The sequence below is a fragment of the Xiphias gladius genome, chromosome 23 (genome assembly GCF_016859285.1).
Source record: "Xiphias gladius isolate SHS-SW01 ecotype Sanya breed wild chromosome 23, ASM1685928v1, whole genome shotgun sequence".
NCBI lineage: Eukaryota > Metazoa > Chordata > Actinopteri > Istiophoriformes > Xiphiidae > Xiphias > Xiphias gladius.
The window spans coordinates 29,384,828-29,409,514 of record NC_053422.1 but is presented as its reverse complement, the minus strand read 5'-3'; the positions used below and the strand labels follow the sequence as shown (position 1 = coordinate 29,409,514).

The 24,687-nt window shown below is 38.4% G+C and overlaps 1 protein-coding gene across 1 annotated transcript; it reads left to right on the top strand.

The window, feature by feature from the left end:
• The first annotated feature begins 1,754 nt into the window (after positions 1-1,754).
• On the top strand, positions 1,755-24,687 carry trappc11 (trafficking protein particle complex subunit 11). The gene is made up of 30 exons (XM_040119468.1): positions 1,755-2,067; positions 3,467-3,695; positions 3,966-4,135; positions 4,707-4,777; positions 5,268-5,382; positions 5,505-5,604; positions 5,790-5,863; positions 6,319-6,415; positions 7,056-7,189; positions 13,073-13,214; positions 13,599-13,692; positions 13,884-13,963; positions 14,550-14,628; positions 14,990-15,044; positions 15,467-15,612; positions 16,223-16,284; positions 16,737-16,869; positions 17,179-17,309; positions 18,443-18,568; positions 18,643-18,836; positions 18,988-19,136; positions 19,540-19,661; positions 19,881-20,000; positions 20,178-20,243; positions 20,570-20,726; positions 20,816-20,927; positions 21,046-21,137; positions 21,395-21,528; positions 24,003-24,170; positions 24,290-24,687. The coding sequence occupies exons 2-30, from the start codon at positions 3,489-3,491 to the stop codon at positions 24,332-24,334; spliced, it is 3,375 nt and encodes a 1,124-aa protein (XP_039975402.1). The 5' UTR covers positions 1,755-2,067; positions 3,467-3,488; the 3' UTR covers positions 24,335-24,687.

The window sequence follows — 24,687 nt, the reverse complement described above, 5'->3', positions numbered from 1 at the left end:
CCCGGTCCTCTACGGTGGTGTTCCTGCTGGTGGGATGCTGTTCCATGGCTGCAGCCGATTTCGTGTCCTCAAGCCGGAGCAGGAGGACGCGGCAGTCTGCTGAAGAGAGGAGAATGACAGGAAGCTGGAAGGCATCAGTCTGTGTGCTCCATAGGCTAATCCTGCAGTAAGTTTGAATTTAACCTTTGTTTATCCAAAGACAGTGGTATGGAGCTATTTTCGTGCCAAAACTTAATAAACAAGCAAAACGTGTTTTACAAATGTTCTACGATTCAATAACAAACAGTTTGTTTTGCAAGTACAAAACGTACTAATCAAACAAATACACAACATATTCCTAATACATCATGCTTCAGAAAAATTTGCAGCATCTTTTACAAGTACAAAAAATATGTCCTACAAAAAAAAAAGAAAATCACGTGAAATTAGCATGCCTTCACATGGACTCAAATATGCGGTGCCTGTCTTTTTTACTGATAAGTTTATCTATTACCATAAATGCTTATCCATATGGTATAAGGTTGCTATAATTAAACATTAAATTTACAGTTGATCAGCTAACTAGATTAAAAAAAACTAAACAAAAAAAATCTAAACTTTCACTTTTTTGCTGATTAAGACACAATTAAATATATCCTGTCTTTTCTTCAGCTGTCATGGAAGCTATGCTCCACCAGGATAATGATAATTAAAAAAATACATGAACTGGCATGCCACTGTGTGGCTATGCCAGTTCGCTGTATCTTTTTTTATTCTATTGTATTGTGTTCTTAATGATCCTTGTTGATATGCACTTTCACATACAGCACAGCACTGTGTCCCAGGCCTTCTTGCCATTCTTCTCTGCACAGAAAATACAAAACACCTGCAGCACCTGAAGTGTTGCACCTACTAAGATGTTACTAGCTGATGCACCTCATTAAAAGCTTATTTATAACCATGTGTTCCAAATCTCATCTTTCCTTTGGTCATCTCATTACCATTTGCTGAGTCATTGGTTCTAAGTTCCAAGTTGATGTATAAGCAGAGATCCCCCTTACTTTGTTTATAAGTAATAATGTGATGTGTTCTGCATAGAAAGGATTCATCCATCATTGTGTGCACTTTACCTCCAAGGTGACATCAGCGTTAATGTCACCAGGCAATTGCAGCCTAAAACTCATGTTTGAATAACAATCCAGCTAGAATAACATGTCTTTGAGTTTTTATTGTTTTGTTTTATGGTTTTAGCTATTCTGATTGTACAGTACTTTGGCCCGCTGTTGTTTTCAAATGTGCTTTATAAATAAATTTGACTTGACCTGATGTATTTCCCCAGCTTTCCATGGTAAATGCAATATTGACATATATTGTCATCATACTGTTATCATATAAAATGAACATACAAGTTATTTTTTCTCCATCTTATGATTGCCTATAAAATTTCCTCACTTCCAGCGCCAAGGATGTGTCACAACAGGTATCAAAGGAGGAATAAAAGTTCATAGATATCCAGGTGAGTTAGTTTCTACTGTGATATATCATTGTGGATTTTGACATGGCATCCTCAGGAAACAAATAGCTTTGTAGTTTTTAAGCTGCTGTGTGGAGTGACAGGATTATTATCCTTATTACTGTTATCATTATAATCATTAATTTTATTAATATTGTTTTTTTCACAATTTGCCTTTCTTGTTAAAAATAACTGATACAGTCAATTGCAAGAAAATGTAGTTTGTGAGTTAACGTTTAATTTTGAAAAGTCGAACCGGAAGTCTCATTTAACTTTTCTGCCACAGGCAGCTAACTAGCTAGCTAGTTTGTTGTTGCCACATCGGTGACTAGCTGTCTAATGGGGACCAGAGGTGTGACTTTGCTAAAACGAAGTCAGGCAGCCTAAAACTGAAACTGCACTGAGTTTTATCTGCTTGTTAAATTTGCAACCTCGCACACTAGCTAACACTAACAGTTAGCCTTATGAGAACCCACCGGTCTGTTAAAAATCTGTGAAGAGCAGCTTGCTAGTTCGACCAGGCTAGCTGCTCTTCACAGCACCGTTACCAGTTCACTTCAAGTAATGCAGCTGAGGTATGTTGCTGTCCAATGTATCCTTGGGTTCACATATGTAGTTACATTTTTTTATTACGGGTTTAAGGAGGATGGTAACGGGACAACAGCAATGCTAGTACCTTTAGCCGAGTTAGGCTATCTCACTTCCGCTTACGCCTTAAGGTTTCTGTATTTGTCTTTACATGGCTAGCAAAAATTTAACATGTCACCCGCTTTTTGATTGTACAGCAGATTGTTATATGGGTGAGAAAAGTTTCAGTGTAAAGACATTTGTAAACCCCAGCGGAGGTGAAGCAGTAGAACTCCAATCTGTACGACGTAAATATGTGAAGTGTCACTGCAGCTACTTAGCTCCGCTGTGCTAAGCTAGTGTGCAAGACTTCAAGTCTTGTGACCTGCAAGTTGTTCTCCTTAAAGCCTGTGTCTGTTCTTGCCCGGTTCATGCTGTAATGAGCGTCTTGTGTTTTAATTCTCTAACAATACCCCATTGAAACACCATGTATTTTATTCTAGAAATTATATTTTAGTCAAATTAAACTAAACAATACCTTGATCGGTTTTGTCCCCAAACTGTAGAAACAGAAACACAATAGAATATTAATAATGGTTCGCTAAACATTAGTGCGGATTCTACAAAGGATAAAATACGTTTTGAATACATTATAGTCGTACTGTGTTAGGGTATTTTGCAAAGTAAGAGAATTTAAGAGTATAGTTTATCATGAAATATGCCCCATTGTTGCAGTGATGTTTCTCTGTCTTGTGTAAATTCTGTGACAATGTTGGAGTTGATTAAACAATTGAATAATTGTTTTAGAAATATGTATAACCAAAGCATCACTGTGAACACTTCCCAAGATACAAATGTCTCCCCACATTTAATATAATGTTTTAAAGATCAAAACCAGTTTATCCAAAGTCTAAAACCAAACTAAATATATTCTGTATTTTTCTCATCATTTATAACAGCCATGCCCCACCAGGAAAATACTCAGACTGATATAAAGAAAAAATAGGAAAAATTACTATTTACTATTATTTACTATTTAGTAATAAAATATAATTACTGAAAAACTAACCCTACACTATTTTTTTTATAGAATGATATAACACACATTTATTTCAGAGCTACACTGGGGAAACTGAGTGCTCTTAAGCCACTCTTAAGCCAACAGATCATTAGATCAGATAACAACACTATCAGAGGATCTACGGAAAAGCTGCTTGAATTTGTCGCCACTGTGTGGTGATGCCAGCTCAATCTGTCCTTTTGTATTATATTGTATGTTTTCTGTTGTATTTTGTTCTTAATGTTCTTTCTTGACATGCACTTTCACATACACAGGAACCCTGAAATGACTCATTGTATCCAGTTACCTCTTTCTTGACTCCTGTGATGTTGCTCTGTCTTGTGTAGAGGAATCCATTGTTGAACCATCATGATGGCAGGTTCCCAGTGGGAGCTTCCTCCAGAGCTATGTTGTCGGCCTATGGCCTTTGTAGCTCTTACCGGTCTGGATGTGGTGTACAATGCTGTGCACCGAGCCATCTGGGACGCCTTTTGTGCTAACCGTCGAGCAGACAGAGTCCCCATCTCTTTCAAAGTGCTACCAGGAGACCACGAGTACCCCAAATGTCGCACTAAGGTAAATTGTGGATAGAGAGATCAGTGAGAAATTCATCAACAGACAAAGATATTCAGTGTAATATCTCAACAAACTATAGTATTAAATGTTATCTGTTTGCATTTGCTCACCTGTAGATTACTGTGTCAGTGCTAAGATGTGGGAAAGCACCCAGAGAAATTGTGAAGTTTGTCTTTTTTATGGGAGAACCGTGTCATAGTATATAGTATATGTAGACTTTTTTGCCTGAGCATTTCTAAACAGATGTATCTTCTCTGTCTTTCTGTGTAGCGAACATCCTATGAGTGGTACATCCCCAAGGGCATTCTGAAAACAGGCTGGATGAATAAACATCTGAACCTGGTACCTGCTCTGGTTGTTCTCTTTTATGAACTGGACTGGGATGACCCACAGTGGAAAGAGAAACAGTCTGAATGTGCCACTAAAGTGGAGATTGTCAGGTCGGTTTACCTTTTATTTGCCTTCAGAAAAGGTTTTATTGACGGTGAGAGAGCAAGTACTTGCCTCAGGCTTGATTGGTAGATTTTACTTGTTTAGGACTCTGAACTGTTCCTATGTACCGTATATGTGTGGGTCTGTCCTATACACAGAGGAAACGTTGATGGTTTTAATTTCTGCTGGTTGGTTTTTGTCATCAGGTGCAACTTCTTACGTTGATTTTCAGCATTTTAATTAAAAAGTTGTGTTAGCATTGTCATAACTGTTATCATCCATTTCCACATTGTTAGGTTTACAAAATCATAACTTTTATGAATGCCAGGAAATGCAACTTTGGTGGAAAACTGTTGTTGTAGCATAGTGTGTTTCTTATTTCATGTTTCCAAACCTTGTTAAAGTGTTCACTGACTTTAGTATTGAAAGCTTTTGTGACAGCTGTCATACCTGGAATGAACAAGCAAGAATTTGGAACAGACTGGGTTTTATATAACTAACACTATCCTGCACATCCCTAGCAGAAACATAGCCACAGTAAATTTCATTTGCAGTTGTCTGTGTTACGATTGTCTTTAGGACCAGTCTTCAGGGCAGGAACACCAAGGTGGCTGTGGTTCTAATCCAGAAGAAAACTCCTTTACCTCCAGGTAAAGATCTCCACTGTATCATATTAGATTAGGCACATCCCATCCACATAAATTTCACAGTGTATCTGCAGTAAATCCCAGTCTCTCTTTCTGACCGGTAGCAGTACAAAAATGTACTGGAGGTTTTATAAAGAGATGTCTTGGGAAAACTTAAAAAGATTTCAGTATTTTTCTAGTTATGTAAAGATTCTGTAAAATGAAGAAAAAAAATTTAACTTTGTCTTCTTTTGAAAAAGTTGAAATGGCTGAATTTTGCAATTTTAATGCCAATGCAACACAAAAAACTCAGCTTGCTTTCTTTCCCTGGTATTGTGTGATATCTTAAAACAGAAGTTTCTTCAAACAATATTTATATTAGGAATTGAATGTCCATGACATTTTTGTTTTATTGCATATTTATTGTTATCATAACCCAACCTTAGCATTCTGCTCTGTCTGTGACTGGTTTCTTTACCAAACTAAACAATCAGTATTCTTCTTGTGTGTACAGGAGAGGACCTGGTAGCATCAGAGAGAGCGGCAGCTCTTTGTAATGCATGTGATCTGTCTGGCAAGAGTCTCTTCGTACTGCCGCACACCGACCACTTAGTGGGCTACATTATAAGGTAGTTAACAGTTCAATAAATACTGCATGGTCACCAGTGGGGCAGGAAGGTAAAGTTGGAAGCTTAAGTTACAGGCATGGCACTCTACTGGTTCCATTCAGATAATGACTGTGATCCTGCAGGTTGGAGAATGCCTTCTATGAACACGCTCAAACATACTACTACACTGAGATCCGTCGTGTTAAATCACACAAGGAATTCCTTAACAAGACCACACATCAGGTATGTATAACCACACTACACCCACTAATTGAGAGCAGAGAAAGTCTGTGCAAATTAATGCAGCATAACCACAGTGTATAAAGTTTCTCAGCATGGAAGGCAAGCATGAAAATAACTTTTAGGCAAGTAACGTAACATTGCTTATAAGCAACTTTTAAATCTAAGATCCCTGTCTGTGTTCCCAGTTGCTGTTTGTCCGACACCAGTTTAAAATCGCTTTCTTCAGTGAGCTGAAACAGGACACGCAAAATGCTCTAAAGTGAGTCTGAGAATAAAAACCTAAGACATTAAGAAACTCACCAGAATTTTTTTTCTTTAAAAAAAATGTACCTAAATGTTCAGATTGTTTTTGCTCATAAAATACTGCCATTATTGTACTATACTTACTGTTGTTCTGTATTTCTTTTTTACTACCATTATACCCCAGGAGTGCGTGAGAGGCAAACTGGAGGCAATACTGAAAAATTGATGATTGAAACTTTACAGTATATGAAATATTCCACTTCATGACCTACTTTAACTATTTACTGTTTTTGGTTCATTCTTTTTTCAGACAAAAATGAATTAATTAAATGGTTGCTCTTTACCTGAGCTTATCATTGTCAAAATGTCTAGAGAAGTAGACATGCCTGTGAAGCAAAAATAATATACTATACCAGCTCTTAAATATTGTAGCTTGTACCTTTTTCTAAGTGTGTGTTTTTTTTTCTAAAGGTATTACAGAACTGCGTACAGTCTTGTCCATGAGCTTAGAGCGCATGAGACCAATATGTTGGAGATCAAAACTAAGGCTGGATTCATCAACTATAAGGTATGCTTCTGTCTTTTTTGGTGAGTGAAAATGTTCTCCCTGCAACTGGTGGAGTGACACGGGGTGTGAGGGGTGCAGTCACCCAAGGACGGGTCCTCAGTCACAGTGTATGGACAGTACAAAAAGTTTACAACAATGCAATAACATATCATTATAGTTTATGGTTGAGATTACCATTATTATATTTCGGTATAGGTATTACATTTTTTTTATTTACTTTAATTAATCACTGATTTCATACACTACCTGGCAAACATGCCAAGTGACCCAAATTGAAAATACCCACAATGTTCTGCGACGAACATTTGGGTATTTTCATTTGGGTACGGCAGAAATGCTAATGGTGGAGCTGTCAGCAGTAACTTCTATATCTTTACTTAGAAACATCTGCCTTAAGTGAGGTGTGCCCAGATTTACTGTTTTTCTTGAAAATGCTTGTCACAGTTGTCAATGCCAAGCACTTATTCTCAGTGCAGATTTTTTTGTAGAGACAAACAAGCAAACAATCTAAAAATATAAAATTTACCCAGAGTAAGCAAAATCATCCCTATATCATACAATAATGAATACACGTGTATTTATAATACAATTATCTGTTTTTGTCCCTTAATGTCTCTCTCCTTTTTTTTTGTCTCTTTAGATTTGTCGTCTGTGTTTCCAGCATAACACACCTCTAGATGCTATAGCCCAGTTCAGGAAGCACATTGACCTGTGTAAAAAGAAGATTGGCAGTGCTGAACTGGCCTTTGAGCATGCTGCATGGATGTCTAAACAGTAAGATACAGACTGTATATGAACACATGTAAAATCACACATACCTAAACAGACATCTATCCATACAGTTCTGTTTGAAATTATTGGCACCCCTGAATCTTAAATACAGAATATAGAATATCTTCAGAAATAAATGGAAATTAACCAATTTTGTATAATTGGAATATTTAACAGTGCTTTAATATAGTGAGATAAAAAACAGATAAAATGTATGCTTGACACAATTATTGGCACTCAAACAAAATAAAAAATAAGACTCATCTGTGCTTAATTTTCAGTGTTCACATGACCTGAATTAACCAATGAATGATGGTTTTAGTGCATAGTACTGCCAGTTTCTTTTTCAAAATTGCAAAGACAGAAGAGCTGTGTTAGAGCATCAGAAATGCTATTATCAAAAAACACAGCAATTCCAAAGGCTACAAGGCAATCGCCAAAGATCTTGAAATCCCTGTTTTAACAGTTCGTAATATTATTAGGAAGTTTCACAGTCATAAAACTGTCCAGGATGTGGTGCTAAGAAGAAACTAAATGAGAGAAGTTTGCAAAGGTTGATGCAGTTTGTGGGGTCAACACCACGCAAGACATCTAAAGAGCTTCAGGCTGACCTGGGGCAATCTGGAGTGATGGTTTCAGCCTGTACCATACACCACACACTAAACAAAGTAGGGCTCAATGGGTGAAGGCCAAGGAGACACCGCTATTGAAAGAAAGGCACACAAAGGCAAGGCTAATGTTTGCAAAAACTTTCATAGATAAGCTACAGTCTTTCTGGGACAATGTTCTATGGACAGATGAAACCAAAGTAGAGCTTTTTGGGAATTCAGTGCATCAGTTTGTTTATAGATGATGAAATGAAGCCCATGAGGAACACCTTACCTATAGTAAAACATGGTGGAGTTTCTAATGCTGTGGGGCTGCTTTGCTGCTTCTGGTACTAAAGGCATTGAATGCATCAAAGAAATTATGAAATCAGAAGATTACCAAGGCCTTTTAGAGCGAAATTTGTTACCCAGTGTCAGGAAACTAGGTTTGAGGTGAAAGTCTTGGGTCTTTCAGCAGGACAGTGACCCAAAGCACACATCCAGCAGTGCACAAGAATGGTTGAAAAGGAAAAGATGGACTATTTTAAACCCATTATGCAGAATTGGATTATTTGCATTTATTTCTGAAGATATTATCAATTCTGTACTTAAAATTCAGGGGTGCCAATAATTTCAACCAGGATTGTATCTATACATGTGCTAGAGTACCAAGCTAAATTATCGGTGCTTTCCCCTATATAACCCTAACAGTGACTTTACGCCACTGCTGAAATGTGACTTTTTTTTTCTGTTACGCGGAGAGGAGAGGGCTCCATCTTATCTCTTTAGAAACTAAAGCTATTATATTTTGCACAACAGATGCTTCATATACAGGTCAATTCACACACCGGTGAGTAAAACACATAAATGAGAACGTTTGCACTTACCTATGTAGGGTATTTTGTGGGTGAAGCATGTCATCAATTTTGGCCATCACAAATAATAATTACATTAAGTAAAATGATTTAAGTTACATTAAATCCACCTCGGGAGACCACTCTTAAAAAGGGAAAGGATGGCCAATTCACTGATTCAGCCTTATAAAATATACTAACTTTCAGTTTGGAACTCTGATTGATAATTAATTTAATTTCTACAACCAAAATTACCCCATATACAGTTAGTAAAAGTTGAAGGATTTGGAGTTTTGCAGAGCAGAGGTTTGCAACATTCACTCTCTTGCGACATTAAATAGACCAGCAGGTATATTCAATTGCATTTATTCAAAAGATAACAAAATTAAAAAAACACAATGTCTAATCTAACAAATAATACTATATACAGGTGTGTGTGTGTGTGTGTTTGTGTGTATACACACTTGTATGGCTATACATTGTGAGGACCAGTTTGAGTTTTCAACCATTGGAGTGAGGACGTTATGGGAAAGTGATGACATTTCAGCCGGTCCTCAGTTTCTGACACACCGTCAAAGGGTTTGAGGGTTAAGATTTGGTTTTAGGGCTATGTTTAGAAGTAGGTTTAGGTTAGGATTAGCCTAAGGGTTAGGGTTAGGCATGTAGTTGTGATGGATAAGGTTAGGGTTAGGGGCTGGATGCATGACAGGTATTTAGCTGCTAGCAAACACCAAGTGGATGTAAACGGTCACCCAGTGGTGATATGGGTCACATATAGTTAGGTGCGTAAGTATTTGGACAGTGACACAATGTTTGTAATTTTGCCTCTGTACATCACCACAATGGGTTTGAAACAAATTAATTAAAATGTGATTGAAGTGTGGACTTTCAGCTTTAATGTAACGGGTTTCACAAAAATATCACATCAACCATTTTGAAAGTATAGCCATTTTTATACACAGTGCCTCATTTTCAGAGGCTCAAACGTAATTGGACAATTGACTGTCAGTCAGTTTCATGGCCAGGTGTGACCTGTTCCCTCATTATTTTATGACAAGCAGATAAAAGGTCTGGGGTTGATTCCAAGTCTTTAATTTGCATTTGATAGCTGTTCATGTGAACTCTCGATATGCGTCCAAAGAGGTGTCGATGCAAATGAAGAAGACAATCTTTAGGCTGAAAAAACAAAACGAACCTATGACACAGATGACAGAAACTTTAGAACAATCAACAATTTGGTACATTCATGCACTGACGAGCTCAGCCACACCAAAAAGCCTGGAAGACCACAGAAGACAACTAAAGTGGATGACCCTTGGTGAAGAAAAACCCTTCAAAACATCTAGCCAGGTCAAGAACACTCTCGAAGAGGTAAGGAGTATCATTGTTTAAGTCTACAATCAAGAGACACCTTCATGAATGTAAATACAGAAGCCAGATTAGACTTTGCCAGAAAACCTCTAAAAAAGTCTGCCCAGTCCTGGAACACGATTCTTTGGACAGATGAAACCAAGGTTAACTTGTACCAGAATGATGGGAAGAGAAGAGTCTGGAGAAGGAAAGGAACAGCTACTGATCCAAAGCATACCACATCATCTGTCAAACATGGTGGACACAGTGTTATGGCATGGGCATGTATGGCTGCCAGTGGAACTGGGTCATGTGACTGCTGATCAAAGTAGCAGGACAAATTCTGAATTGTATAGGGCTATACTATTTGTTCAGATTTAGCCAAATGCTGCAGAACTGATAGGACGGTGCTTCACAGCACAAATGGATAATGAACCAAAACATACTGTGAAAGCAACCCAGGAGCTTCTTAAGGCAAAAAAAAATGACTACTTTTCAATGACCAAGTCAGTCACCTGACCTCAACCCAAATGAGCATGCTTTTCACTTCCTAATAACTGAGGGCAGAAATACCCACAAACAAGCAGCAACTCGTAGGCCTGTAAAGGCCTGGCAAAGCATCTCTACAGCAAACTCAGCATTTGGTGATGTGCATGGGTTCCGGACTTCAGGAAGTTATTGACTGCAAAGGATTTTCATCCAAGTAGTAAAAATAATCCTGATATTTATAATTATGTTGGTTTATCCAATTACTTTTGAGCCTCTGAAAATGAGGGATTGTATAAAAATGGCTGTAATTCCTAAACGGGCAATGTGATATTTTTTTTTCAAACCCTTTGAATTAAAGCTGCAAGTCTACACTTCAATCACATCTTGATGGCTTTGTTTCAAATCCATGGTTGTGGTACAGAGGCAAAATTATGAAAATTGTGTCACTGTCTAAATACGTATGCACCTAACTGAATAAACTAAGAGCTTGTTTGTCAAATCATGTTTGAATTTTCAGATGAGTTCAAAAGACTGGCTGATCAAAAGAAGAAAGAGAAGTGATGCCAGTGGTGATTAGGAGGAGGTTACTTTGGTAAACTCAGGGGAGTTTGGTTGGTCTCTCTGCTGTCTTGCAGCACTGTTTTGAAAGTGGAGCAAATGGATCCACACTGTATGTTCCTAGGCCTCAAGAACCCTTCTTTTGTTGGCAGATACATAGAAACGTCCCAGCAGGGCGTGTTTGTGCTTCACCTCCGCTGCTAAAACTCTATCCTAGGGGAAACACTGAAGTTTTGGATTCATTTTTTCCTTGTGATTATGTTCATTAGTGATGAACAAATCTGTAAGTTTGTTCACCTTCAAATTCTACTCATACACCCACTGTGGCACACAATTAAACAATATAGCATTACATTTTTTGAGCATACCAATCCCTGTTTTGTTGACAAGGAGCACCAGCTCTGTTCTAAACTACTGTTAAATCTAAGCATTTTTTTCTGTTGTGTTTGTATTATTTAAATAGGAATTACACCCACCTAGCACTTTATCATGTACAGGAACACCTGTGCACCTGCTTATTCATGCAATTATCCAACCAGCCAATCATGTGGCAGCGGTGCAATGCATACAATCTTGCAGATACAGGTCAGGAGCTTCAGTTAATGTTCATATCAAACATCAGAATGGGGAAAAAAATTGATCTCAGACAGGCTGATCTCCTGGGATTTTCACACACAACAGTCTCTAGAGGTTATTCAGACTCGTGCCAAAAGCAAAAAACATCCATTGAGCGGCTGTTCTGTGGATGGAAACACCTTGTTGATGAGAGAGGTCAGAGGAGAATGGCCAGACAGGTTTGAGCTGATAGAAAGGCTACGGTAACTCAGATAACCACTCTTTACAACTGTGGTGAACAGAAAAGTACCCCAGAATGCACAACTTGTCCAACCTTGAGGCAGATGGGCTATAACAGCAGAAGATCATGTCTGGTATCTGAGGCTGCAGTGGGCACAGGCTCACCAAAACTGGACAGCTGAAGACTGGAAAAACATAGTCTGGTCTGATGAATCTGGATTTCTGCTGAAGCACGCAGATGGTAGGGTCAGAATTTGGTGTAAACAGCATGAATCCATGGATCCAACCTGCCTTGTGTTAACAGTCCAGGCTGATGGTGGTGGTGTAATGGTGTGGGGAATGTTTTTTATTTGGTACTCTTTGGGCCCATTAATACCAATCAATCATGGTTTGAATGCCGCAATGTATCTGAGAATTGTTGCTCACCATGTGCATCCCTTTAAGGCCATAATTTACCAATTATCTACTGGCTACTTCCATCACGATAATGCTTCATGTCACAAAGCAAAAATCGTCTCTAACTGGTTTCATGAACATGACAATTAGTTCAGTGTACTTCAGTGGCCTCCACAGTCACCACATCTGAATCCAATAGAATACCTTAGGGATGTGGTAGAATGGGAGACTGGCAGCATGAATGTTCAGCTGACTAATCAGCAGAAAAGATGTGATGCATCTTGTCAACATGGACCAGAATCTCAAAAGAATGTTTCCAACATGTAGTGGAATCCACGCCACGAAGACCTGAGGCAGCAAAGGGAGGCCCTACCCTACATTAGTATGATGTTCCTATTAAAGTGCTTGCTGAGTGTAGACTGAGACAGAGACACTCATGGAAACAATATTATTCAAAATAAGGATAAAACAATAGAATAAAGTTTTTAAAAACTCCCTATGTTTTTTTAAAGTTACATCCGCTTTTGGAGAATTTTGGCTTATTTTGCACTTTTGGCCATCGTTTTGTAAATTATGATAACCTTCCAACACCTTCATTTTCATTCCTGCAAAATGTTAACATACAGTGTTCAGTAACGGCAAGCAGAGCAAATTTCAAAGGGGGAGTCGGGAGAATTTACAAAAACGTTGTTACCAATGGTACTTTTTAAAACAAAGTTGTCTTCCATTAACTGTGTTTTATCACAATAATTTTGTGCCAGGATCTAGTCCTTATCCCAAGGCATATTTGCATGCCTCTAATACCCATAGGTCATGAAACCAACTCTTCCTGTCTGTTCATGTGTATTTCTTGTCAGGTTCCAGTCGTTTGGTGAGCTGTTTGATGAAGCAATAAAATTAGGTCTGACAGCCATCCAGACCCAGAACCCCGGTTTCTACTACCAGCAGGCTGCTTGTTACAGCCAGGAGAGGAAGCAGCTGGCACAGCAGCTCTGTCAGGTGATAATACTGCTACTGGTAAAACCTCTCCAACTGTTACTACCAGTTATACTACTGCTAGTGCTACCACTACAGATCAAATCATTACTTCAATTACTACTGCACTGGTACTATGACTGCTGTTAGTACTACTACTAATAATATACACTAATGCTACCAATAATTTACACATACACTGCTTGTTTCAGTCAGGCCAGAAAGAGGGCAAACAAGTACAAGCTTCTACTTAGTGTTTACTTTGTGTTTGCTCTCGATAAATCTTAATGAATTCAGTCGCAGAAAATAAAAACACACAATGTATTAACCACCTTATATCTCACAGAAATGACAGATGCTACTTTAGCCATATAAGCTGAATGACCCGTTAATGGTTTATGGTTCTAGGATGGAGCGAATTATCCCTCCCCTGACCCACTGGACACCCAGAGTGGAGGACTGGACTTCTATGGGCAGAGACCATGGAGACAGGGACACCAGAGTAGGCACAAACACAGTCTTTGTCTAATGAAGGAGTAATGCTTCATGAAAACGTGTTGTGTGACAAAGTTTTGGATGATATAATTTAGAGCATAGCAACATGACATCATAATCTATCAATGATTAAGTATCTGTGACATAGTATTAGAAGTGTATGGATAAAACATTACTTCTATGTTGTTTGTACTTCAGGTATTGATCCTCCAGATGCAGAGAAGGAGAAGACAGGGATTCTGTCCCTGCAGATTAAAGAGAAAGGTGTACCACATTCTGTAAGTACACACACTCAATTAATATACAGCTGTGGCCATATTGTAGATCACAGTTTCATTGCCCCTTTCCTTTAGGGCAGTAGTTACTAAACTTAGATCCACAATATATAGAATTTTTAATTTGATTATGGTATCTGTCATATTAATATGGTGACATATGTTTGTGTCTGCAGAAAAAATTGACTGCCCCATATTAAATAATGTAGTTTATGTGTAGAGGCATACATTAGTGTTTGCCAGTGTGTCTTTTTGATACTACCACTTGCGGATAGTAGTCCAAAGTTTTAAAATTCTACACATTGTGACTTTAAATAACAATAAGAATCGGATTCTCCAAACCAACCTTGAAAACAGTGCTGGAATGTGTGTACAACTGTGTTCATTCTGATGGTAAGTAGTAAGTAAGTGATTTTCGAACACATAGGCATGTTTTAAATTTTTTCAAGAAACAAGCTCTTCCAAGCACCAGGGTCAAACCAGGGCTGCACACTCTTAAGAAAGACCTGCAGTGTGAACCCCCCTACGGCTACAGTTAGGCTGTACTGTGTGTTAAAGCATGCTCATCTCTCGGACTCTGCCCCTACAGGAGCTGATAATAGCACTTCTCAGTAATGCTGTCGCCCAGTTTAAGAAGTACAAATGCCCCCGAATGAAGAGTCACCTCAGTGAGTATCATTGTGCTCTCTTAATCTCCACAGGTCCTTTAATACTTCCAGTGGCCGCACAGGCGGTTCCAAATGATCCTACAGCAAAATGAGGACTGCTGAATTTCATTATTATTGAATACACTATAATTGATTCCACTGGTATCCGCTGTCTGTATTTTATGATCAATTTTACAAACACTGCCAATCCTTTTTCCATCATTTCATTCCCTTTTCCACATGTAGAAGTTAATATAACACCATTTTGTGATCACATGGTGAGAGCTCATTTTCATACTAATATAATATGATTGGTGATCTTTGTTATTTTAGCTAAACCTTTGTTTAACCTTGTCACACTCATTTTCTGTCTGCATCTTAGTGGTGCAAATGGGAGAGGAATACTACCATGCTAAGGACTACACCAAAGCCCTAAAGTAAGGAAAAACATGGTGAATGCATTTCCCTCCTCATAAAACATCTGTAGCCATCATTAAAATATTTTAAATCCTGCATTGTTTACATCCGTCTTTACTAGTTTGCAGTGGTCTTCTTCACTGTTTTTGTAAGTTTCTTTGTGCGTTACCGCCACCAACTGCTGATCATCAGAGTGGCATGAAACCAGTGGGAGGATGTGAATCGCCCCACCATTGTGCATGCATGTGCCAGTGTTGAAACTTCATGTGCATGTACAAACCAATTGAGACCTGTTTGTAAAAACATTGCTTTATAGCACTACTGGTGGTCAGAAACGCCACAGTGTGTTTTTAAACCTGCCAATTCATTTGCAACGAGATTGTCTTTGAGCAAGATATCTGCAAAGTGACTAAGTGTGTGTATGTATGTGTTTTATTATCAGGCTGTTGGACTATGTGATGTGTGACTATCGTACAGAGCGATGGTGGGGACTCCTGACAGCCATATTGACCACAGCTCTGCGCTGTGCTTATCTGATGGCCAGTGTTAAAGACTACATCATATACTGCATGGAGCTTCTGGGCAGAGGTAAGTAACAAGGCCACACCCAAATGTAGAACCGCTTATTTGGACACTTCTTCTATAGGCTTATTTTTTTTGAAAAAGAAAAAAAAAATCAATGGTAGTCATATGCCATTTCAGTCCTACGTAAGTACACAAAATAAATAGAACAAGTCAAAATACATGTATTTTTTGTCCTGTGAAACCTTTCTATTGTTGATTGGAAGAACTGTCTGTGTGGGGGGTATCAGCCAAATGTCATGTTTTCTGTCCTTGTCTATAAAAAGCTTGATTCCTCAGTTCTAGAAATTATTTGTGTTGTTAGGGCTGCCAAAAATTGACTCATTAAATGAGGTCTGGTTCTGGCCCATTAAGGCAATGGTAACCATATATCCAGTGTTAGCTGTTACCCATCTTTGTTTAGATGTGTCTTCAGCGTATTTTACAAATATGTGTGAACAAAAAATGTTCAAACATGCCAATTGTTGTCTCAAGTTTAATTTTCACAGGTTTAGTTTTTGATGATCAGCCATCATCCCAAACATACACCTCTGATTTCCAGCCCTCCTATACTCCTGTATATTTGTTTACTCTGAACTGGCAGTTGAGCTTTTCATGTAGTTAACTTGTTTTATAGCTTCAACACTAAATGAGGAGCAGAAGGCGAGGATTGAGAAGAATCTCATCAAAGTACTGATGGTGAGTAGTTGGACTCCATCTGGTTCAACACATAATGTGGGAATGTCGAGACTCTGTAAATATAACTGTAAAATGTACAGTCTAGACCTGCTTTATGTGAAAAGTGCCCTGAGATAACCTCTGTTATGGTTTGGCGCTATATAAAAAAATGGAATTGAAAACCACAAAGTAATGTGTGGTTTCAATAAAATGTATGAGGTTAATAAAAAACAAATTTGAAAACATTTAAGGCTTAGTTTGCAAATAATTGTTTTACATGTTATGTTAGTCCATGAAGTGAGGTTATGATTGAAATGGATTTTCTCTGACAGTCACTTACTATACTTTATCTGGCCCGTACTCGGCCCTAATCACCCAGGACACACAAAACACAGAATTTATTTTATTCTCTTGCTATCTCCCACAATTTCCTACCCTTATGTTTCTTTGTTTTTCTCTTACTTCTCCATCAGAACGAGCTTCCTGACACTGAGCCGGAGTGTGATCCATCTTCTGTCAGTGCAGCCAGGTTGCTCTGGAATGACCGCATGGCTTTAGCCGGATCAAATGAGTTCACTATAGAAGTGCAGGACTATATACCATTCAGTTAGTATTCACTCATTCATACATTCACTCAAAGGAATTCTTCGTATTTTAAAAAATGCACCCTTCAATTACTTTCCTCCATGCCTTTAATCTACATGGAGGTTAGAAAAATAATGACAACAGTAGGACGTCATGCATTTGAGGCAATTGAAGAAGAATTTTCTGAAGGAATGTTCTTTTTTAAAGCAAATAGCTGTAATCTTGTATTAAATTCAAAATTGAGGTTTGAATGAGAGGTTTGAAATAATATATTTTTTACGAGTACATACTGTAGGTGTTTTTAAACTTCCTTTCTCTCTCTGACTCCAGTCCAGTGTAAGGCCAAGTTCTACTCCCCCAGTTTCCGTGTAGACCAGCCCATCCAACTACAGGTCTTCCTCCGAGCTGACTCTCCTCATCTTGTATCACTTAACAAGCTGGCTGTCACCCTCAGTAACCAGGTACACATATAAACATACAAAAGGCACAAGCAGGACATACAGGATCATAGAAAAGAACCTTCAAATAACTTACCTTTGGATGTGGCAGAACCTTCACAAATATAATATGACTAAATGTGAATTTTTAACTGGTGTGTTCTGTGTTGTATAATCAGTAGCTTTATTCTAGCTGTGTGATCTGTTAAGGTATTAATGAAAAAGTTTAATTGCTGCTTAGGGCAAATGTAGGGACATGTCCTAAACAGTTAAACAAGTACTTCATAAACGTACCTTATGTTTTATTTCCAAACATAATTTGGAATTTTGTCTAAGGGCAAACATATTTAAAACAATAATAATAATAATTTGAAAAGAAAAACAAATGCAAGACTGTAGCTCAAGGGTATTCACAGACAGTGCTGCCAACTATGCAACATAGCACCTTTGTCACTAGATTTACAGATTTTTCGCACCCCTTTAGCAACTTTTCCTCACAAAAGCGGCTGACGACAAATGTGGCGACTTTTTGGACCAACCTAAGCTGCTTTCCGTAGAAGAGAGTTGCCAGTATTGCCCCCCGAGCAAGGTCGGGCTTTCCCTCCAGAGGCACACCTCTCTCTGGTCTCATTCAACTGACCGCACGGCAGCTGACACAGAACTGAACGAGCTTCTAACTTTCTTTCTGAGTGATCATTATTTAAGTGAATGTAGCCAAATGTAGTCATGATTTTAACAGTGCAGAGCACCAGCTTGGAAATGGCTTGGGAGTGACTGCTGGTTAACATGAAGTCTTAATGGGCTGTGTTTCAGTCCCTATTTCATACTTTTTTGTTGTCTTGACAACAGAAACAAAAAAAACGTGAATGAAAACAGCTTGGGAATTCGACTGTATTAAAATACTGTATATGTGAGTACAGACAGTAGGAGAGAAGTAAAAAGATAAAAAGCAGTCCAGCCATATACTAGGTTGATTTAGTCTTGTTTGTGGGAGGGGAGACTTACTTTCAATTTAACCAACACAAATGTCCCATCCAGTCCTGTATTTTGAATCAGTAACCGTAGGCTTGTTTTCCTAACAATTTTTGAAAAAGAGTAAAGGTTTTAATTTGTTTGTTTTTCTTAAATGCCAAACAATTGTGTGTTTGTGGGTGTAGGAGTACAACCAGTGGTGTGTGGTGGAATCATCAGGTAATGAGAGCATGAGCTTGTTGCCAGGGAAAACCAAATGCTACAACTTCAGCTTTGTAGCAAAGACTGAAGACATTGGCAAAAAGATCGAGGTGAGTATGTGTGTGAGTGTGAGTGTGAGAGAGAGCGAGAGAGAAATTGTTGCTAACTATGTGTTTTCATTTAGATGACAGGTATTGAGGTGATGCTGGGCAGTGAAAATGGCCGCTGTGTGTTTCTGAGTTGGAGAGGGGCAGGTGGAGATGCAGCCTCTACCCATGAAGCCTTGCAGGCTTGCAGGTCATCGCACCGATGGAGACGAGGCGTCGAGACATGCCCAGAGCTGGAATGGGACAGCCTGATCATACAGCACAGCACCATGTAAGGCTTGGTTAAGACACAACACAATCCCAGTATTCCTGGAAAAGTTATTACATCACCTGTCAGTTTGTACAGTATGAGTTATTTTCCTCTCTGCACTGAATTCAACAGGAATGTAAAATGTTTAGTTTGTTTGTTTTTGTATGTTTAGGATCATCTCCAGAGTTCCAAAGATCTCTGTTCAGCTGAGCCACCAGCCTCCTGCACTCAACAATGAAATGTACTGCATCAGCCTCACTGTCCAATCACAGGAGGAGGGTGTGGCAAAGGATGTCAGACTGACAGCTGGTCTCAAACCAGGTACACTGATATAACTATGGCAGAAATACTGTTAGAGCATGAAACTCTTGCTATAAGCAAACATATTCTACCTTTGACTAGTCAAATAGTCAAATAGTCTTTATGATAAGGTAGGCTAACCATGTCCTGACTTTGTTTCTGTGCTTAACACACAGACATGAGACGGATATCAATCTCTTATCTTAGTCTTAGAAAGAAACTTCTTATATCGCAGAATGTTATTTAACTAATCGTTTCACAAAAAAATTAGCTCCAATATTAAAAGTTATATTATAGTCCTCAGTCTGGTATAGCAGAAAAAGAAGCTTTCAATTACAGTGGTTAAATTGCTGTTTTTTTAAATGTAAGGCTAACATCAGTGTATACTATATAATTTTGTGGTTTTGTTTATTGGTCTGTCCAGGCCAGGATGCCAATCTAGGCCAGACCACACATGTGACACTTGATGGCTCAAAGGTTTGTGACAACACTGCACCTGCTTTGCTCCCTGATGTACCACTGGGAGACCTGAAACCAAACGAAAAGGTACAGACACATTCAAAAGAAAATGCTTTAGATTAATTTGCCCGAGAAACTCATATAACTCATATAACACAACATTTTGTGCATTGTACCTATATACACACCTGCCTACATCTTCAGCCTCTCCACAGTGAAAATTTGTAACTCAGTTTCTGTGTGTGTGTGTGTGTGTGTGTGTGTCTGTTCGTTTGTTTGTTTGTTTGTTTGTTTGTTTGTTTCTAGTTGGAGAGATGTATATATGTGAAGTGTGTGTCGACTGGACCAAGGGTGTTCCTGTTCCACGTGGCCTACAGCATCGATACCACAGTGGAAGGACGGCAGATTGTCTGCAAATGTCATAAGGTAGAGAACCTAATTTTCTCTAGCTGCCTGACACACAACTAACACTTGGCACTATTCCCATTGCCCATATAAAGTGTTTAGTGGTTTCCATTTTGTGCTGTGCATTATTTTTATTTTAGATGCTGAGTACTTTGTTTCTTTCCTGGTTTAATCTTCTCTTGTTATGTTGTCTTCCAGGATGAGACTGCTACCATAGAGACAGTTGTCCCATTTGAGGTGTCCGTCAAGTTTGTATCCACCAAGGTGTGAAGTTGATGCTTCATTATTTACTAACACATATGATGTATACCAGTGCTGTCCCTAGCTAAGTTAGGTTTTTGCTCTTAATTTTCATCCATTTTCTATTCTATTTTTTACTACTTTACTTTTTTTTTCAGCGGAGTACTTCAGAGGGAACTGATAGAAAAAAGCAGAATAATGTGGACAATTCTTAGATAGTTGATTTACACAGTGAGCCACTGGATTGTGGTAATGGTGATTATGTAGCAGGCATTCCTTCCTTGATTTATGGCTGGTGAGAGTATAAGAAGTGGTATTAATACTATCCCTGGGTATCTGTGTAATTGCAGTTTGAGCCATTGGACCGGGTAGCTGTGGACATTCCTTTCCTGTTGATTACAGACATCTTCTCCTCATCTCCCTGGCCTCTTCTGTTGGTGTCCTCCTCTCTGCAGCTCCTTACTATGACCAGCAACACACCACAGCCTCAGCCACAGCTACAGGAAGGTACCTGACTAGTTTTAAAAGTTAACTTGCAAAGACTTTTTGAGATTCATAGCTGTAATTAAAAAAAGGAATCCCATGTGCATGTTCAGTGGTTTTGCAGACAGGTGAGTGTGCCAGTGAGTGTTTCTGTCTCCGATGTCCACCATTGACCAACAGCAATAACACGGTGGCTACAGGACAGTTCTTGATATCATGGAGGAGGTGTGTACAGACACACACACACACACACACACACACACACACACGGATGTTGCAGAGTGACTGGTGGGTTAGAACAGGCTTGGAAAGCTTGTAACTCTGTTTTAACTGTGTTTGACAGAAAGCCCTCCAGTGTAGACAGTCCTCTCATCCAGACTACAGTCACTCTACCTCATGTCATTCTGGAGTCTGTCCCTCTCTACATCCATGCTGGTCAGTATACTCCCAGTTTAAGTAAATACACACAAAACACAAAAGGTACACATTTGTAAATTGACACCTTATAGCACATAATGCTTAGTGTTAACGTTTCTTATCTTATAGGTGTTGTTTTGCATACACACCATATATGCAAATTTAATATATTTTCATACTTTTTCAGTAGATAATTTCTTAATTATTTCACCTTCAAGAGTCAATTGTATTGTATGTTATCATTTTATTTCTACATGTCTTTTCTTTTGGTGTAGATTTACCATCATTTGGACGAGTCAGAGAGTCTCTTCCAGTTCGTTACCACATAGAGAACAGAACAGCTCTGGTGCAGGAGGTGGAGATGGCTGTTGAACCTTCTGATGCCTTCATGTTTTCTGGACTGAAACAGGTACAGCTGTGCTCTTATTTAAAAAAAGATTTGGCAACTAAAAGGTTACATAGCTGAATTTCCATCAGCTGGGTCAAAACTAATCATGAATACAGTGCCATTAAACGTTTGGTAAAAAAAACCACTGGTAAAAATTTCTGTTACTGTGAATGGTACAGTGAGTAGGTGATGAACTGATCTCCAAAAGGCATAAAAGATGGAACATTCTTTTCAACAATTTAAGCAAGACTAATGTATTATTTTTTGTTTTGTACAATTGTAGAGTGGAAAAAAAGGAAAGGAGCACCATACAAAACTTTAGGCACGCCAAGAGATTTGAGCTCTCATTTAAGTTTTACCAACGTCTTAGACTTTAATTAGCTTGTTAGGGCTATGGTTTGTTAACAATCATCATTAGGAAAGGCCAGGTGATGCAAATTTCAAAGCTTTAAATATTCTGACTCCTCAAACCTTGTCCCAACAGTAAGCAGCCATGCGCTCCTCTAAGCAGCTAGCAAAAATTACAATAATTTGCACCATTTTTTCTCCAAACATACCTTTTCTCATTTCAGCCAAAAGTTCTGTTTTAACTTCATATGTCCATAGGACTTGTTTCCAAAATGCATCGGGCTTGTTTAGATGTTCCTTTGCAAATTTCTGACACTGAATTTTGAGGTGAGGATGCAAGAAAGGTTGTTTTTTTTTTTTTTTTTCTGATGAATCTTCCATGGAAGTCATATTTGTGCAGGTTTCACTGCATAGTAGAACAGTACACCACCACTCCAGACTCTGCTAAATCTTCCTGAAGGTCTTTTGCAGTCAAATGGGGGTTTTGATTTGCCTATTTGGCAATCTTATTAGCAGTTTTCTCTGAAAGTTTTCTTGGACTTCCAAGACCTCAACTTGACCTCCACCATTCCTGTTAACTGCCATTTCTTGATTAAATTGCGTACTGAGGATACAACTACCTAAAAAAATCTTCTTATAGCCTTCACCTTCTTTTTGGGCATCAGGTATTTTAATTTTCAAAAGTGCTAGGCAGCTGCTTAGAGGTGATTATTGGAACAAGGTTTGAGGATTAAGAGTATTTATAAAGCTTTGAAATTTGCATCACCTGGCCTTTCCTAATAATGATTGAGAACAAACCATAGCCCTAACAAGCTAGTTAAAGTCTAAGACCTTGGTAAAACTTAAATGAGAGCTCAAATCTCTTGGCGTGCCTTAAGTTTTGTATGGTACTCCTTTCCTTTTTTTATTCTAAAATTGTACAAAAAAAACCAATACAATAATCTTGCTTAGAATGTTGAAAAGAATGTTTCACCTTTAACTTTATGCCATTTGGAGATGAGGTCATCTTCTACTTACTTAACAATACACCGAAATTTTGACAAGGGGTGCCCAAACTTTTTCATGCCACCCTAAGGTCTCTTTCACACTTGTAATTCTGTTCCTTTGGTCTGAACGTAAGAAAAAATTATACATTGTTGCCTTTTAGTTCTGGTCAGTCTCACACTGACTTAATTAAAACAAACGATTGTGCGGTGAACCTCTTTTCAGCTCATGAAGAAATAGGTGCCTATGAGTATTATCTGTTGAGTCAGCAACGAGACCTCATTTTTCATGAATCACAATGAAAAAGTGAGAAATAGGACGTAATTGGACACACACTGTTTGGTCTATGGTTCCCTGACTTTTAATGAGGAACTCCTAAAATATGTGGAGTAGGACACAAGCAAATCACAACTCTGTTTGAACTCCTTTCATTTTTTGATGGATCCAGGAAAACCCCTCAGGACTCACATACTGATGCACATATGGGTTAACATAGTTACCAAATCATCTATCATAATTAAATAGGTTGCTTATACAAATCACTATGGATATTGCTTCTGTGATGATCAGTTGATTGATATAAAAGTAGCTTACTTTTAAAATGCATGCTTAAATCACAGAACCACATGAAAGTTTGTTTGGAAGCAGACCAGGATCCACTTTTCAGGCAGTCTACACGGTCTGTTGTTTGGTTCTAACCAGTGTTCAATTCACAGCTTTAACTCAACATTAAAAGAGCCCAACCAAACAAGAAAATCGTTGCTATGGTTTGGGGAAAAATATGTTTTTATTGTCATCTAGAGCTGGCAATATATTTAATTGTATGCTTAAATCTGTTAAATGCTCACACACATTGTGTAGAAAGGATGTGTTCATTTTCTAGAAGTTGTGCTGGAGAGATCTAGATCTAGAGGTCTATTTTAAAGTCCAAGGCCACTTTCATTAACTAAAAGTGTATATTCATTTAGGGCTTATCAGACCTAACTTGGCCAAGCCTAACTGGAGTTACGGTTACAGTTATTAGTTACAGGTTTTGAATTTTACAGCAGTTTTCATACTATTACTGTTTAATTTTGCACAACCTTTATTCTTCTTATAAAAATTGAAAGAATATGCACGGCCAAGAAGATGCATTTATATGGAGTGTCAATGTGTGTATGCAGGTGCGTCTCCGTATCCTCCCTGGCTCAGAGCAGCAGATGCTGTATAACTACTACCCACTGATGGCTGGTTACCAAACACTGCCTCAGCTCAACATCAGCTTGCCCCGCTGCCCAACCATGAACACACACACACTGAGACGCTTCCTGCCTCAACGCATCTTTGTCAAGGTAACACGCACACAGAAACGCATACACACCACTGAGATAGCACCTCACCTCAGGCTTTGTTGTTTGAATGCAAAGATATTTAGCATTGTTCCAAAGTATAATTTTTTATTTTTCCTCAGCCTCAGGGTCGACAGCTGGATGATGCCTCAATTGCTGCAGCCTGAAAAGAACACAAACTGTTGACTGTAAATATGAGAACAAAGCAGCATTGTGTAACTTGTTCTAGATGTGTGACTCATCATAGATGACAATATTAACACTATTTGTTTTACATTGTTCTGTAAAAACACAGCAGGAAAACCATTTGTTCACCATCAGGAGACATTTTTCCAGTGTTTCAGTTCAAAGTGAAAGTGAGGATGTGATGTTAGTATGACAGGAGGCTGGTGAATGAACCGAAACGGGTGTTCATGTAACAATAAAAATCTTGTATGAATCTTGTGTGAACTATATGGACATTTGGGTAGTGTAATACATGGAAACTGAATGTGATGAAGGTTGAATTAAATTGAAGAGA